This window comes from Heterocephalus glaber, unplaced genomic scaffold, assembly GCF_053883595.1.
Source record: "Heterocephalus glaber isolate CG9 unplaced genomic scaffold, H.glaber_assembly_v1.0 deba00001497, whole genome shotgun sequence".
In the NCBI taxonomy this organism is placed as follows: Eukaryota; Metazoa; Chordata; class Mammalia; order Rodentia; family Bathyergidae; genus Heterocephalus; species Heterocephalus glaber.
Window position 1 is genome coordinate 7,674,925 of NW_028258320.1, and position 16,992 is coordinate 7,691,916.

Sequence of the window (16,992 nt, forward strand, 5' to 3'; positions counted from 1 at the left end):
TTTATTTCACTTAACATTATGGTCTCAAGGTGCATCCATTTCCCTACAAATGACTCAAGTTTATCCTTCTTTATGGCAGAGTAGTACTCCAATGTGTATACCACATTTTCTTTATCCGTTCATCTGTTGATGGGCATATAGGCTGCTTCCAAGATTTAGCTATTATGAATTGTGCTGCTATAAACGTGTACGCATGGATCACTGTAATATGATGCTTTTACTTCTTTCAAGAAGATACCTAGAAGTGGAATGGTTGGGTCAAATGGAATTTCTAGGTTTAGTTTTTTGAGAAGTCTCGATACTGATTTCCATAGTGGTTGTCCTTACTAGTTTACATTCCCACCAATACTGTAAAAGTGTTCCTTTTTCTTCACAGCCTCTCCAGGATTTGTTATTGATTTCTTGATGATGGGTGTTCTTTATGGTGTAAGATGGTATCTCATTGTGGTTTTAATTTGCATTTCTCTAATGGCCAGTGATATTGAGCATTTCTCCATGTATTTATTGGCCATTTGTACTATTTCTGTGAAGTGTCTATTCATTTCAGTTGTCCATTTCTTGATTAAGTCTTTTTGGGGGGGTGTCTAATTTTTTGAGTTCTTTATATATTTTAGATATGAGTCCTCTGAGGAATTGCTGACAAATATTTTTCCCATTCTGTAGATTGTCTTTTCACTCTGTTGGTTGCTTCTTTTGTTGTGCAGAAGCCTTTTAATTTGATATGATCCCATTTGTTGATTCTTAGAAAGTCCTTGCCTATGCCTGTGACTTCAAGAATCTTACCTATTTTGTCTCCCAGCATGTTAAGTGTATGTGGTTTAGATCTCTGATCCATTTTGATGTTAGTTTAGTGCACAGTAAGATCTAGGGACCAGATTTAATCTTCTACATGAGGGTACATGTTAAAGTTTTATTGGGTTTACTGCCTTTTTTCAAAGAAGTTGGTATTTATTTCACTGACATTCTCTATTGTTTTCCTATTTTCAACTTCATTAACTTCTGTTTTCATCTTTATTATTTACTTCCTTTTCCTTCATTGGGTCTATTTTGTTCTATTTTTTCCAGTTCCTTGAGGTATGATTAAGGTTGTTGGTCTGAGGCCTTTCCTCATTTCTAATGTAATCCTTTACTGCTTCAAACTTCCCTTCCCATGCTGCTTTAGCTTCATCCCATATTTTGTATTCATTTTCATTAAGCTCTCTCTGTCTCTCTCTCTATATAGATATATATATCTATATATATAGATATATAGAGAGATATATATAGATATGTATCTACAGATATATATCTAGATATATATCTATAGATATATATCTAGATATATATAGATATGTATCTATAGATATATAGATATGTATCTATATAGAGAGAGATATATATCCCCCCCGCCCATTACCGGGGATCCAACTCAGGAACTTCTGCTTTCCAGGCAGGTGTGGGGCCACTGAGCTAAATCCCTGGCCCAAGTCCTATATATTCTTAAGCTTTCTGTTGAGAATTTTTCTTTGATCCATGATTATTTAGAAATGTGTTGCTTAATTTCCAGGTATTCAGAGATTTTTCCTGCTGTCTTTCTATTCTTGATTTCTAGTGTGATTTCACTGCAGTCAGAGAACACACTTGGTATAAATTCTTTTAATTTTGTTGAAGGTTTTATTTATGGCCCAGGGTGTAGTCAGTCTTGTGAATGTTCTAAGGATGCTTGAAAGATGTGTATCCTGTTGTATATTATTGCAGTCATGCTGTTGTCTGCTAAGTATTTTATATAAATAATTAATTAGGTCTTGTTTGTGTTTTACAGATCTGCAGTATTCTTATGCATTCTACCTCAAAGATGTGTCAGTTGTTGAGAGGGGAGTTTTGATATCCTCAACTGTAATTGTGATTTGCATTTTTTTGGTATCAGTTCTGTTATTTTTCTTTATGTGTTTTCAGGTTCTGCTGTTTAGGATGTATAATACTGAGGACTATGATGTCTTTCATCAGGATGAAAATCATGATATATTGTTGAGTATTACATTATGTAAATATGTTTTATGTCATAATGATAAAAGGAATTTTATTCCATTATTCCTTTTATCATTATATAATGTCTGTTTTGTGTTACATTTAATAATAATAAAAGAAATTTTCATTCCATTATTCCTTTCACCATTATGTAATCTCTATTAGTTTTCTTTGATATTTATTTTATCAGATGCTGTCATTTTCAAAAATTAATGTTTATACAGTAAATTTTTTTCATCCTCTTGCTTTCAACCTAGTGATATCTTCAATTTGAAATGAGTGTCTTCTAAACTATATCCAGTCAAAAAAATTGTTTTGGTCCACCTCTCAATCTCTGTCTTTTGTTGATGTATTTAGGTTATTTACATTTAAGGTAACTATTGTGTTAGTTAATTCTGCCATTTTATTACATACTTTCTTGGTGTTCTCCTGGTTCTCATTCATTTTGGTCCTTTTGCCTTCCTAAGAGTTACTTTAACACCTTTGATTCCAGAAGTTAAAATGCATTTAAAAATACCTTTTAAAAAGCATCCAGTTGCCCACCAGGTGATAAGGAATCACGAGGGTGAGGTACAGAGAGGACAGCCATCCTGAGGAGCCCAGCATTCAGGACAGTCTCAGTCCTGCAGCCCAGGCTCATCTGGAAGAAAACAATGAATTGTGCACAACCAAAGGTCAGAAGTGTAGAACGGAGCCTGCTAAAAGCAGAGGCCTTGGGTAGCACCTCCTGCTTGGGCTGGACCCCAAAGGTAACCTCCAGGAGTGAACCAGTGGCAAACCAGCCTTGACCCAGCTTGACTGGGTACCGACTGAATGAGGAAAACTAGGTCCTGTTTCCAGCCCTGGCACGAATGTCATACAAGTCACCACACAGCTCTGCAAGTGCCCTTGTTCCATCAAGTGGTTGAAAGAGCTCTTAGATCTTACCAGCCTCTGATTATTAAATTTGTCCCCGTTAGTGAATGCATAGCTGAAAAAAATTGGAGAACTAGAACTAGGTCTTTCATTAGATTTTCTAGGAAGGCTGTTTTGTTTTGTTTTGTTTTGTAAGAAACTAAGACTAATAATAGGATGATAGCTTTATAGAGTCAGAAAACACTTGAAAAGCAATTTAAACTTGAATGGTAGGTGGCAGAAAAAGAAATTGGGAAACATACGCTGAATTTGGAAAACCTTATTCATCAATAAATTATACAAAATAGCTAGAGAAGGAGGATGTTGAGCAAAACTTGGGGACAGGTCAAGAGAGGGAGCAATTCCTCTGACTTTTAAATCTCTTATTTACAAGCAGTAAGATCAGCTAGTTTAAATTATGTTGCCACGAGGTGATTTGTGTTCACTGCATACAAAGTCTGACCATGAATACATGCAAGCCAAACAATGAAACAGCTGTCAAAGAGTTGTGAGTGAAATTTTCCCAGAAAACTTTTAACATTTTCCTTCAGTCCTCTCCTATGTTTTATAAGAAGATAAATAAAAGAAGCCATAAAAGAATCAAGTCTTTCTTTCAGAATTGTAACGCTGTCATTGTTACAGAATGTACTTTCTCATGGGCTGGGGATTTAGCTCAGTGGTTTTGCCACCTGCCTCGCAAGCACAAGATCCCGAGTTCGATCCCCCCGGTACAAAAAAAAAAAAAGAAAAGAAAAGAAAATCTTACCTTCTTACAGAATGTACTTTCTTACTAAGCTAATAGCAAATTCTAAAATGAGTTTAATACGACAATTTAAATGTTCAGACAGTATTGAATGATAATACTTTAAAAGGAACTAATTTTGTCTTCAAGGCACTGTACAGACTTGTTGCTGTGTCGACTTGCTGTATTGACCCATTAATGAGGATCAGCTTTCAGCACAATGCTCACATTCTGGGAAGTCTAACCAAAGTCCAGACTTATGAGAGTTTTGCTACCCACATGTAACTTTTCCACCTTTTAAAAAAATCTATAAGCCATTTCCAGTTATTCTATTGTATCTTATTAAGAGGTTTTTAATGAAATAAAAATTAGGTGTAAACTTTCATTGGTATCATTTAAAAATAACTCACCTAATTTCAGGAAGCACTTAAGTTCAGTTATATTGTTAACTATGTCACTTTTGTTCTTCATATCTAATTCTTCCTTTCTTTCTGACAGAGCTAAGCTATTTTATCTACTTATTAGCTAACTGGTACATGAATATGCAGAAAGATTACGGTATTACTTGTGGGCCATGCATCTGTTTTGCTTTCCTTTTTTTTCTTCCCCCAAGGAAAGCTGTACTTCCCAGGGCTTCTTTTTCCTCTAAGAAATCACATGTAACCCTCTGCTCCTCCTCAGCTGCTTGCTTAGAGCTCTAAAGCTCAGCTTTAGGTTGTTAGGGTTACTAGAGGGGCTGAGATGACCAGGCAGGTGGGAACCACCACCCAGGAGGCAGAAGTCTTCGTGAAGGTGGCTTCATCTTTGATTCCAGTAAGCACCTGGCAGGTGGGGATTCAACTATTTCTTAAAACAGGGCTCACTAATCTTGGCTGCTGTGTGTTTCAATACCTGTTACCACTGTGAGTTATGTCATGCATTTTTGCCATTGGGAACCCACTGTACGGAGTGCAGTGTGACATCTCAGATGTGGTCCTGCCTCTTTTGCCAAATTCTGCACAGCAGTTTGCAAGGGTGGAGTGGCCTGTATTTTACTTGGGAGGGTTTGTGCTCTTTTATAACTCTGGATCTTCAAGGCCCCAAAAGGAAAGATATTTGTGTTCGGTTACCACTTGCGACCACAAAAACGAAACAGTACCCAAACATCATTTTATCTCATTTGATTTTTAATGTGATTAAGAGATTTAATTTCCAAAGAAGCAAATAATTCTAGATAATAGGAGACACTGAGGAGATGGTGTCTGAACTCTGCTTCTTAGGCTGATGCTGGGTTACATGGAAAATAAAACTCTGACCATGGAGTCTTCATTATTATAAAAATCAGAGCACATGGCTAATCAGGAAACAGCAGTGATTAATTTGATGACATATGAAATAGTATGTATGATGAATCTGTCAGTACTGGAGTCTCTTTGGAGGAAAAACATAAATGAAGACCTCTATCCTTTGGAAAGAACCATGACAAGAAACACCCACTGATGCGGACTGCTGCTGGGGATGTGTCCCTCCAAACCCAGGGGTCCAAGTTCATCTCATTGATTTCAGCAGTTCACTTTCTTCTTCTTCTACCAATTTAAGGAGATTCCCACATTCTTCAGGAATGATTAGAAATTCCCTTCAGTTTGACCATGAAATACAAATATTCTGCGACCTGGATGCAAGAAGTTTTCTACCCAAGTTATGAGACAGGATGATTTATAGAGTGCATTTCAAAGAAAAGTACTCACTCAAGAGTAATTTAAAGTGCAATGCATAAGGTACTTCAGTGCAAAGTTGCTAAATATGTACATGTTATGTGCCAAGTTCAAAGAAAGTGCGATTTATCTACTGCTAAGGGAGAGAGAATATGGGGAAAATACCCTCATGTCTTTAATCCTCTGCAGGGTCAAGTATTTTGGGGGGGGGGGCGGTGCGTGTGTGTGCGTGCCCGCCAAAATATGCGAGCCAAAATATGTATTAACCACTCGGTGGCCTCTGCAGATGTCTAAAACTGGTTTTTTAGAATTTGAGACTTCAACATTGACATAATCGTGCAATCTCCAATATGCAATTCCATCTCAGAGAGGTGTTAAGCTTGTAGTAATGGTTGAGCAATTTCAGCCTGCATATATTGTAAGGCAGGTACTTGACTGTGAATTAAATGTTTAATGAAAATTACAAAGAATACAATCACTATAACGCAGCCAAGAGAGACCCCGAGGAAGTCAGGGTGGGACTCCTCTTGACCAAGCTCTCCTAGGTGGTCACCCCCCAGGAGGAGGGTCGTGCTCTGTGTGTAAGGAATTGCTTTTGGAGCTGCAGAACTGAGCAGGTCCTGGACATGGCTGAGGGATCCATTGTGTGGCAGGGCGGTGATATTGAGGAGGTGGCACAGCAGGGGGTACAGATCTGTGCAGTTCATGGCTTCTTTTGTGAAATTCTTTCGGAAGGCAGGACCGTGGGCTAAAAATATTGGATGCATTTCTGCTAATGCATTATCATAACCATGGTTGCCTACTGTGAAGAGAAAATGCATGAATAAGTTAGCCACTGGCAGGGCATTACAATGGAAATTAATTGTTGTATGGTGAAGTTCTGAACTTCATTGCATACTTGATCTTTATTCGATTTTGAAAATAAAATAAGTTTTACAATCTCTGCTATAGTCAACCCAATTCAGGAAATGAAAGGACGAAGGATCGTGAATCTTTCCAACAGGCCAAGTCTTCCTAAATGCAGCAGCCCAGGAGGAAGGGCAGAGAGCAAAGCTGAGCCATAGCTGGGGCTATATGAGAGTGAATTATTTTGTTCTTGTTTTTGTTTTGTTTTGCCTGGTGGCTGGCAAACTAATATTCATCCAATACTTACTGGATAACTATTGTGTCCAATTATTGTTCTGAAGATAATGATGCTTTTTCTTAATCATGAAAATAATTTATAATTACTGAAAAAGGGTGAAAACAATACATAAAGAAAAAAGACATCACAAAAATCAGACCTTTAGATGTAGGTGTAGTCTGCCACTATAAAGCAAAGGTCAGGACTTTAAGGTAGAGTGGAAAAATCACGACTTGGGTGACTGTGAACAAGGTCCAGCCTGGCACTGTGTGTTTCAGGGTAGCTGCCAATAAAGAAGGACTTGAGGGGTCTTCTGAAGTCAGTATCAAGTGATACAAAATTGAGGGATGGACACTGCCTGATAGGAACTACCTTTTACAGGCATGGTGTAAGACTGCTGAGGAGAAAGCAGCTAGGAAAACAAGCACCCTTATTTCAAAGGTGTTGAGGGGAGTACAAGTGAATCAACTCTAATGCTTAGATTCACTACAGGGAAGTAGGCAATGGGACACAAATACAGAAAAAGAAAATCCTAAGCCAGCTTCTCTGGAAATCAGGAGCTGACCTTTGGTCAACTCACAGCAACTTGAAATCTACCCAGCAAACCCATCTAAGGAAGTCTCTCTAACTGCCATGATTCCAGTAAAAATAATGGTGGGCTTATGACTCAATAGTAATTACCTAACAGGGTACTATGCTAATATAATTACTAATAATATTGAGAAATATGCTACTAAATCATTTGTAATTGATTGAATGGTTGTTGTATTTCTGTGAGATGTTGGATCTAGGCTCTCAGTCATGGATATAAAGATAATGCTCTCTGGTACTTCTTAGAAAATCAGATTTAAAATAAAATCACTATGACTTGCATAAGAACTTTCCCCTTCTTAGGGATTTTGTTTTACAGTGGTAGCACCTGCTAGCAATGCCTGATTCAGTAGCCAGCGTTTTGTATCAGATGTCTAAAGGCAATGGTTGTCAAACCTCACTGTGTATGGAAGTCCTTGAGGGTGTGGGAAATCCAGATTGTGGGGCCCAACCCTCAACAGTCTCTTAACTCAGCAGGGCTGGGTTGGGCTCAAGAATGAGTGCTTCTGACAGGTTACCAGGTGATTCAGATATGCTGGCTAGGGAACACACTTGGGGAACCACTGCTTTTGGTCTTTTGGGCTTCATTATCTTGCAGAACTCTGGCTGAGAAGGACTGCAGGAGCCAGTATTTAATTATTTGTTGAACAAATGAGCATAATATAAACAGGAATCCTGTTGAGGTTTGCTTTCAGAAATAAAGGTGGCTGCTGTACTGTGTAAATGGAGCTCATAGATCCAAAATTTCTAGAGATCCTCTTTAGATTTATAACTCAACTGTGAATCTCCCCACAGACAGCAGTCCTCTTGAGCCATCCCACTAACATAAGAGTGACCAGCATAGCGCGTGAAAAGAACACACAGGTAAAATTATTCTCATGGTAATGAAATTCTTTTTAAAGGCCTTCTTAAAACAGTTTCCCTGACATGGTGAAATACTGGTTTGCAGATCAGTATCTGTAGGTACAATCTTTCAGAACCAGAAATTACACACCTGCACATATCTGCTATTTTGAGTCACAAATACACTACAAATAGCATTGCCATACACTTACTTTCTTTCTAGTTAATAAGCATGATGGGATAGGAACCCAAGTCTATCTACAGGGACATTTTTGTACATTTCTTTTTTCAGTGCTGGGGAGCAAAGCCAGGGCCTCACACATGTGAGACATGCTGTACCACTGAGCTCCATCCCAGCCCTGTACATTTCTTATGTACACATCAAGGACCACTGCCAACATTTCTAAAGAAAGCAAACATTTCTAGAGATAGGTAAGTATTGACACACATGGTTCCTTCAGCATTTAAGTAAGAAAAGGTAAGAACATCAGCAGGTAAACTGCTGTATTATCCACAGCCTCCACGTTAGCAAAAATCGATGCAGAATGGGAAGAAATACGATAACATACTCACACAGAAATTCATCTGACTTATTCTGTAAAATATACCACCCTTCGTCAGCCACCGCCATGACTGGCTGGATCCGCGTGTTGTATTTGTAATGCCATCTCTCCGGAATCTCCTCTTTTTTGTAAACAGTAAGGTTAGGGTGGGCATCAGCCAGTGCTTCGTAGACTTCATCAAGTTTACCTAAAGAGAAGGTAGACCACAACCCTCATTGCTATTGCAGCCTCGAGTTCCCTGGAGGGAGGGAAGCCAGACCCCAGAGGACTCCACCCCTGGGAGAGCAGAATCTTACAGGGAAACAAATAATTACTACTGTCCTAAGTAAATTCACATGGCAGAATTGCGAGAGGGCTGTTTGAAGAACCAGAAGGCTCTACTGTCTAGAACCTTCAATATGCACATGCACACAACATGGCAACACAACCCAGTCATAAAGGAAGAGCTAGGTTCTGGTCGCTGTGCCCTGAGGGCAGGGACAGAATCTCCAGAAGAAAAGACGTAGGCCGAAAAGAGGACTGGAGAGGAGGCGGCTGTGACCCAGCCAGTGCCCATGCCTGCCATGTGCAGAGGCCTCTGAGTCTACTTGCACGGCCCTGGGCACAGGCTCTGATCCTTGTTTCTCGGCTGCCTTGCTGGGGCTCTGTCCCTGCTCCCACACCCTAGGAAGGGAACACTATTGCCATGTGTGAGGGGAGCTGGGTTAAGGTGACTCTTAAATGCTTCGTAGCTGCTGAGACCTGTGTGTGGGTGCACACTCCTACTCTGACATCCATGGCGTCATGATATTCTCTTGCTGCCCCTAGGAGGCACAGAATTCTCATTCTTGAGCTATTACAGCATTTCAAATCTGTTCTCTTCATTCAGATCTAAGCCTGGGACCTACAAGGGGATACAATGTAGGTCAGGGGACTGAGTTTGAGTCATGTTCTCCCTCTCAATTTTGTGACCTTGGGGTATTAAACCTTACCTGTCTTTAAAATAGAGCTACTGTTAAGGTTATTCCTTTTTCTACTCATAAATAAGGACAATTCAGATTGATGAAAGCTCTTTCTTATACTCTACTGCTTCCCTATTAGGCAGGTCCTCATTAAGGGTCTGTAGAAGACTTGAGTGGCCTCATGAAATCACTGGAATTGTACCCAAACTTTGTATGTGTCCCTCCATCTCATTTTTCTGAGAAGGGAAGTTGTAACTTTTATAATTATCTTTGATTCTAAAATACTTGACAGCTACTGCCATAAAATATAGACTGAATGGATTTTAATATTCTAGGAAGAAAACTAGACCCTGAGCACTGCCATGACACAAGCAGGTGTGCTTTAGCAAAACAGACAAGGGAAGTCCCTGTTCATTCACACACGGGGCCAGATGGATCCATCTGGGCTCAGCTTTGAGTCAGGTCGCACTTACCTTCTTTTGGTAAGATGGCGGCTACTGGAGATTGGTCAATCAGGGTGTAGTGGTCTCTATCCAGATACTGGTCAAGCTCTATCACCCTTTCCTTAGAACACTGGGTCATTCCGTGGTCACTTGTGACGATTAGGTTCACCACGTTCCACAGCTTTGCTTTCTTCAGCATTTGTATGAGATATCCTAACTTGTGATCAATATCTGAAATGACAGGCCCCATGAGTGGATTATCAGGTCCCAGCTGGTGGCCCATGTCATCAGGGTCTTCCCAGTAGAGGAGACCAAGATTTATGGACTCTTCTGATGTGAACCATTCTATGATTTTGGCAACTCTTTCTTCAAATGAAATGGATTCGTTGTAAGGCATGTAGTGAGTTGGAAAGCTGTTGTGAATCTTTACATCACCTCCTGGCCACATGGCTGAGCCACTTGCATGTCCTGCCCTCTGATTTGTGATCCATATTGGCGTGGCTTCTTCCCAAAACTCAGAATCATAAATATTCATGTGGTCCAGGGAGAAAGATTTGTTCAGAATAGGATCAAACATGTCATTTGCAACAATCCCATGATTCTCTGCAAAGAGGCCAGTAACCAGAGTGTAGTGGTTGGGGTAAGTCTTTGTAATAAAAACGTTAGTAACCTGCTTCACATGAACACCATATTTCATGAGATCATGGAAATGAGGTGTCGGAACTTTATATAAGTAATCCCAGCGGAATCCATCAAATGAAACTAGTAGAACCTTTTGTTGGTCTGGTTGGAGAGAAAATGTAGTTGAAAGAGTTAGGACAGCAATTGTGAAAGACACCGAGGGAAGCTTAGAAGTCATTTTCAAAGAACTTGATCAGCTCAGTGTAAGATAATCTGTAGAATAAACATAAAAGAAGTTAATGGCAATAATTTTATTTTGTATACTTTACCCCAAACTCATAGTGATAATGCTTAGTCTCCCCAGTTACATCCTAACTCTCAGTCTGGAAGAATTATATGGCAGGACTCAATGTCAAACAAGAGACCTGGGCCTACATGGATAAGAAAAATAAGTTTAGTTGCATCTAAAAAACATTTTTGCTTTCTAAAACTTTATCAAAATAATCCTCAAAGGAATTATTTCGGTGAGCTCCCAACAGCTTTTAAAAACCTTTCAGGTTACATACAATGTTTTAGGTTTACATATAATGTTTCCATTTTGACTAGAAACTTTTATACAATCACAGAGCTATGCAGATATTCATCATTATGGCTAGAATGACTATAGGAATGTAGCAATAAGAAAGTACCATTAGCAAATCCAATAATAGTGCTCAAAAAATACACACACACACATACTGGGCTGGGGATTTAGCTCAGTGGTTCTGCCACCTGCTTCGAAAGCACAAGGACCTGAGTTCGCTCCCCGGCACCAAAAAAAAATACACACACACTTTGATTTTCAAAGTCAGTATCTATGTTTGGATCCTCATGCTAAGAGGTACTACAGAGAGAAGAAAATAGATGAAACTGGTAAAATAACATGTGCGACTTTCAAGTATGGTTGTGAAATGTAGTCTGTATTCATTTTTCAGTAATCAAATCACAACCTTCTGTAACTAAACAGATTCTAAGCATAAACAGAAACATAATTCTGAAATGGATGTCAAGCTTCCTAATGGTACAAGTTAGCCAGCAGTTCATCTTTTAGTGGTGTGTGCAGAAAAACCAGTTCCCAAGGTGAAATTTCTTCAGATGGTTGCTTTTTTTAACCTGCATATATTTCTAGAAAGCTTTTATTCTACTCCAGAAAGCTAACGAGAGACCCTATGGATAAACAGTTCATGTACCAGTTCCCACCAGGTTGCATTTCAAGATAGGGTCTCCTGTTCTCCCCTTTTACCTATCCATCTTGTAGGAAGGTCTTTTTTAAGCATATTAAAATTTGGATCAAGCCATACTTTGCAGAGAGATCTTTTGAATTTAACTTTTCTTAACTTTCCTGAACTTAGCTTTTAACATCATCCTAAATTTCAAATGATGAAGACTTTAATCATATTTATTTACTTGTGGTGCTGGGTACTTGGGTATGGACCAAGGGCCTGGTGTTCCTGCAAGCCCTATACCACTGAGCTGCACCCCCAGCCCGAGTGAAGACGGTTTTAAGCCTCAAACGAGACACTATCGGTCTGCCCTTGTTATGTCACAGACAAGAGGTCAGAAGAACTGCTTGCCACACTTCTGTACAAACTGTAAACCACATCTACTAGCTCAGGACAATACTTCTCCTTTGTTGTTTAACCAGTTTCCCCATAACTAGATATCACTTAAGCTGAAATTGTTTTACATATTGGTCTCAGGACAACGGTTGAAAAATTAAAATTAAAAACTATTTCTTTAGTGGCAATACATTTTTTCCGATTCAGGAAGCAACATTAGAAATAGGTGCCACCCGGAATTGCAATAGCAAACTGCAAATCTACCTGCTTACATCTCTGGCTTTGCATCCTGGGCCCTTCTCCCCTCTCCTTACTCCCCCAGCTTTCTCTCCATCTTCCTAATGCAAGGGACGCTGGTAGCACCCACCTAACCCAAGGCTAAAACAGTAACTAGGTGAACACCTGATTTCGGTCAATTCATCCGGTAATCGCGGGAAACAGGAGACAACTGGGCAAACCAGAGCCAGCAGGGAATGGGGCTGCCTGAGGCTGGGGCAAGGAGCCACGGGGACCTCCGGAGGCAGCAGGTAGGGGCGGGTGCGGAGGGAGCGGATTCTTCTCCTCTCCTTTCTGCACGGACGGACGCCGCAGAGGCCAGGCCTGGGTCGCGATCCGGGCCCTTGGCGCGGCCTCCCGCGGATCACCGGGTCTGAGGCGCGGTACAAAGGGGAGCCCGGATCGGGAGGGGACTGCCTCGCTTCGGCTTGCGTTCCCTCCCGCAGGGCCGCGGTGTCAGGTACCATCCCGGCTCCCAGGCACCTCAGGTGGCTTCCGGGGTGCGTTGATCTCGGGGCGCCCCCTCTTACCTGCAGCCTCCGGCTCTCCGCGAGGAGCAGGCCGTGTCGCCTTCTGGGGACTCTGCACCTGCGCAGCCTCTCAGGCACCTGACCGCGTTCCCCGCGCGCTCTTCCATTGGCTGAGAGCGATGGTCACCCCCGGAGGGGGGGGGAGCTGGAGGGGAACAAGGCCCGAGGGGGGGAACCTGGGCCGAGGACGGGGGGGGGGGGGGCAGACCCGGCAGCTGGGCGGGGGTCACCGCCACTGCGGTTGTGGAACACTGATGACCCCTTGTCCACATGGGTGGCCCCACACCCTGAGCTTCAATGTGGGGACACCCAAGCACTCAGGGTGATGGGGCGCAGAATTTTCCTTTAATTCTTATTGGTGCTGCCTGCTTTTCCTCAAACAGGCTTTGCTGCTCTAGTCTGCTCTGCAGCCCAGGGCTCGCAGGCCTGGTGCCCGCGGTTTGGGTCTGCTAGGCCAACAGTGCCGCCCCCCTGGCCCCAGCGGAGCCAGGCGGGGGGCGGGGGTGTGGGTTTGCACTGAAGGCAGAGGCAGGCAGCTGCACTGCAGTGGTTGTGGACTCTGCTTCTAGCCTGGATTCCAAGTGCAGTGCCCCCCTTAAAATGAAGGCCACACACACAGGTCTGGCTTCACTTTCAGGAAGTCTTCCAGCTTCTGGTTTCTTAGGGGCCCTATTTCTGCTTTTCCTGTACGGGAGTGAATTTATTTTTCAGGTTTCTTTGTGATCAGTGGCACTTTTAAGGCCTGAGGGCATGGGGACAGGTGCATCCTCAGCCAGCCTGTGTTTACCAGAGGTGAGAGCAGTGATGTTGAGCTACGTGGAAAGGACCCTTCGTCTCTCCAGTTCCCGGTCCTAATTCTGGCCTAGCGGGATAGACTCCACCTGTAACCAGTGGGGATACCTGCTTGGGGACAGTTTAGGTCTCAACGTCTGGTTAACTGGAGAAAGCAGGAGCAGGTCTGGCGGTGGCCTTGGGCCACCCAAGCTGCTGGTTGTTAATTAAATGAGGCCAACATGGTGGCCAGAGCCTTTTCTTAGCCTCAAGTGGAGGGACCATTGCTACCTGCTAACTGGGTCATGCTGTCCCAATGGGCATTCAGGCTCTCTGCCATGCCCTTTGCTTCGTACAGTTTGGGCTTATGGTTCGCAGCATGTGCTATGGGTTAAGAGGCGGAAGCTGGCTTCTGGGTTTAGCCAGACCCAAAGACAGTGAAGTGGCACAGATCATTCAAGCTCCCAAAGCCCCGTCCTTTGAAACTGCTCAGACTCAGAACGAGGTGTTCCAGTCTTATAAGTGCTTATCTCTCCCATTTAGTCCAGTTCTGTGTTTTCTCAAAACATTCTGAGGACAACTTAGGCTTAGCAGAGTGAAACGGACCTGTCTTTCACATGGGTCAGTGACTACTGCAGAACTGCTTAGGGGACATGGGGTCTTGCTCTGTGAGCTGTCATGAAGTCAGGATCGTACTCACTACTGTCCCCGAGACCTGTGTCTCACAGTGCAGCTGTTAACCACAGTTCTTAACGCACAAATTACTCCCCTCCTGGATTGCAGCTTCGTAACACCTGCTAATCAACCCACAGGCTTGAAATACAACTCTTGTTGCTCCTGGGGGAAATCTGGTTTTCACGGTGAGATTAAATGTCAGATTGCAAATGTGCCCTGCAACAGAAGCTGTCTGTGCCTGGCCTGTGGTCTCAACTCCAGTCCTCTTGCAGTAACTCCTCAGCACGAGCCACAAAATACCACTGACTATGACCAGGTTTTTATTTTACGTTATTGGATTAGTGGAGTCATAATTGAGCCAGTACTGTCATTGTTTCTGAATGATGGAATAAGGGAAGCATCTTTCCCTTGATTTGGGGGTAGAGTGAGGTGGGTTGGCGCAGTCCTTCTGCTTTTTGAAGACCCCAAGGAAGTCTCATTCGAGGGCTGGCTGTCTCCTTGGGCTGGGTGAGCTTCCTTCGTGCTAACCCTGGAGTAAGAGCTCTTCTTTATGAAATAGCCAATTGCACTGAAGTCTTGTTTAGCACTAGACCTCATGAGAGGGAAGGCACATTATTTCCCAATTTTAAAAACCTTTATGGTTGCATTCCAGTACACTGTGTCACAGATGACCAAACTGAAGGAAAGGCCATCTCTTACTGTTTACAGACATTCTGCAAACTGTGGGCCCTGTGTACTCAGTAGCCACGGGTGGGACCCACTGGGACCCTGGTTCTGAGCTGACCTTGCTTGTGTAAACAACAGGTCTTTACTAGTTTGGGCTCAGCAGAGGCTCAAACGAAGGAGTAAAATGTGAATTACAGATAATTCAAAGCCTTGGCCCAAGAATTTTTAATTGTGCTAGCAATTTAAGCTCCTAATGATATATTTACACTTTACGCAATTATTAGCAAACCTCGTTTGAGGAAAAGGAGGCAACACCAGTAAAAGAAAAATAATTAAAGGAAAATTCAGGGCCCCTTCCCATCCTGGGTGTTGATTGTCCCCAGAGCCCTAAGGAAGAAGCCTGGCCTCCCGTCCCAGCTCAGGCAGCTCCCGGGGCTCCTTGGCTCATGGCAGCCAAGTTCTGGTCTTTCCTGACTGGTTACCTGGTGTCCCGCTCTGCCTGTGTGTCTGTTTTCACCTGGCCTTCTCCGGAAAACACCAACCTTTAGAGCAAAGGCCCACTTTAATCCACTTTAACCTAATTACATATGCAAAAAGCCTGGTTCTAAGGTTCCAGGTGAAGGTGAATTTTGAAAAGACTATTCAGCCACGTGTACACAACTAGCAGGAAGTTTAATTCTATGGCCCAACCTAGAGCAAGAGTTCATGAATTATTAAAATAGCTCAAGTCAAGGATACTGACTATCTTGTGCTGTCAAGGTTTCAACTGGAGCCATTACATACTGCTGGTGGGAATGGTCCAGCCACTATGTAAAACAGTTTGGAAGTTTTTTCTAAAGTTAAATATACATTCATTTTACAACCCAGGAATCCCATTCCCAGGTATTTATCCAAGAGAAGGGAAGGAAATATCCACTGAAAAACTTATAAGCAAATTTTATAGTAGCTTTATTCATAATCACCAAAAGGTACAAACACCCCAAGTGTTCCTCAACCAGTGAACTGATAAATATGTTGTGGTATATCTAGGAATGGAGTACTATGCAGCAATAAAAAGGAAGAAAGTATTGAAACCTGTAGCAATGTAGATGAGACTGAGAAGCATTTTGGTGAGTGAAAAAAGCCTAATACATAACTTACCTATGTAGGATTCCATTTATATGACTTCCTAAAAAAGGCAAAGTGATAGAAACAGAAATCAGATTGGTGGCTGACAGGAGCTGGAGTTTGGGGAGGGGATTGGCTTCAAAGGGGCACTTGCTAGGTTTGCAATAGTGGGTAAGTGACTAAGAGTGTCAGATTCATTAAACTACAATGAAAGTGTCTTCTTGTATGGCTATTATACCTCAATAAGTAACAGCTGTAAAAAATAAAATGCACTTTGCACTCATTCCATGCCCCAGAGTTCATGAGTCAGGCCTGATGGTTTTGGGCCTGGGAGGCTGCATTTGGTGTCTCCATGCATCCTGCAGGGTGTGGGATCCTACACGGTGGGGAGTCCTGGGGGCCCAGCTCCACTGACTTCTAGGTTCTCACTGGTGAAGTGACTCTGGAAATGACACAGCAAAATCCCACTTTGTTTCTAGGCTGGGACTTCGTGTCATTTGCTGAGTAACCAAGTCAGTTCAGGATGCACCAGTGCGTACAGAAGCAACATGGCCTTTAGTGTGTGGTTCGAGGCCGATTCTGTAAGACACCTTCTCAGAAGGCAGACAGGAAACCGCATGTGCGTTTGTGGGCTCGGGTGAAAATGTGAAGTCACAACCAAATTCTCCATTCGTTCATCTTGTGACACGTCCCATCCCTTAGATGCCCGAGCTTGGTGAACCTCACTTTTATTTTGGAACTTCTGGCTCCTTGTGGATATTGTTATGCTGCAGATTTATTGTCAGAGTAGAGTGCAGGGAAAATGTCCTACTCCCAGATCAAAAATCATTTCTGCTCCAGGCATCTGCATTTCCAATGCAAACATCTTTTGCGAGCATCTTGCAGCTTAAGGGTGTGCTGAGGTCTT

The 16,992-nt window shown here is 42.4% G+C and overlaps 1 protein-coding gene and 1 long non-coding RNA gene across 5 annotated transcripts in view; one reads left to right on the plus strand and one right to left on the minus strand.

Annotated features, from left to right (window-relative positions):
• The window catches only part of Enpp5 (ectonucleotide pyrophosphatase/phosphodiesterase family member 5), a 20,470-nt gene extending 7,446 nt beyond the window's left edge, over positions 1-13,024 (minus strand). The window contains exons 1-4 of one of the 2 annotated variants that reach the window (XM_004846426.4): positions 12,867-13,024; positions 9,872-10,735; positions 8,468-8,644; positions 4,789-6,139 (exon numbers count right to left, since the gene is read on the minus strand). In XM_004846426.4, coding sequence (XP_004846483.2) covers positions 5,712-6,139; positions 8,468-8,644; positions 9,872-10,700 — 1,434 coding nt within the window. In that variant the 5' untranslated portion in view covers positions 10,701-10,735; positions 12,867-13,024 and the 3' untranslated portion in view covers positions 4,789-5,711. Of the gene's footprint in view, positions 1-4,788; positions 6,140-8,467; positions 8,645-9,871; positions 10,736-12,866 lie in introns of those variants that run through there. The other variant, XM_087184633.1, reaches the window with a different exon arrangement.
• Positions 12,314-16,992, plus strand: part of LOC147825541 (uncharacterized) — a 28,444-nt gene continuing 23,765 nt past the window's right edge. Inside the window, exon 1 of one of the 3 annotated variants that reach the window (XR_015440266.1) lies at positions 12,314-12,587. This is a non-coding gene — a long non-coding RNA (uncharacterized LOC147825541). Of the gene's footprint in view, positions 12,588-12,614; positions 12,837-16,992 lie in introns of those variants that run through there. The other 2 variants (XR_015440268.1, XR_015440267.1) reach the window with 2 other exon arrangements.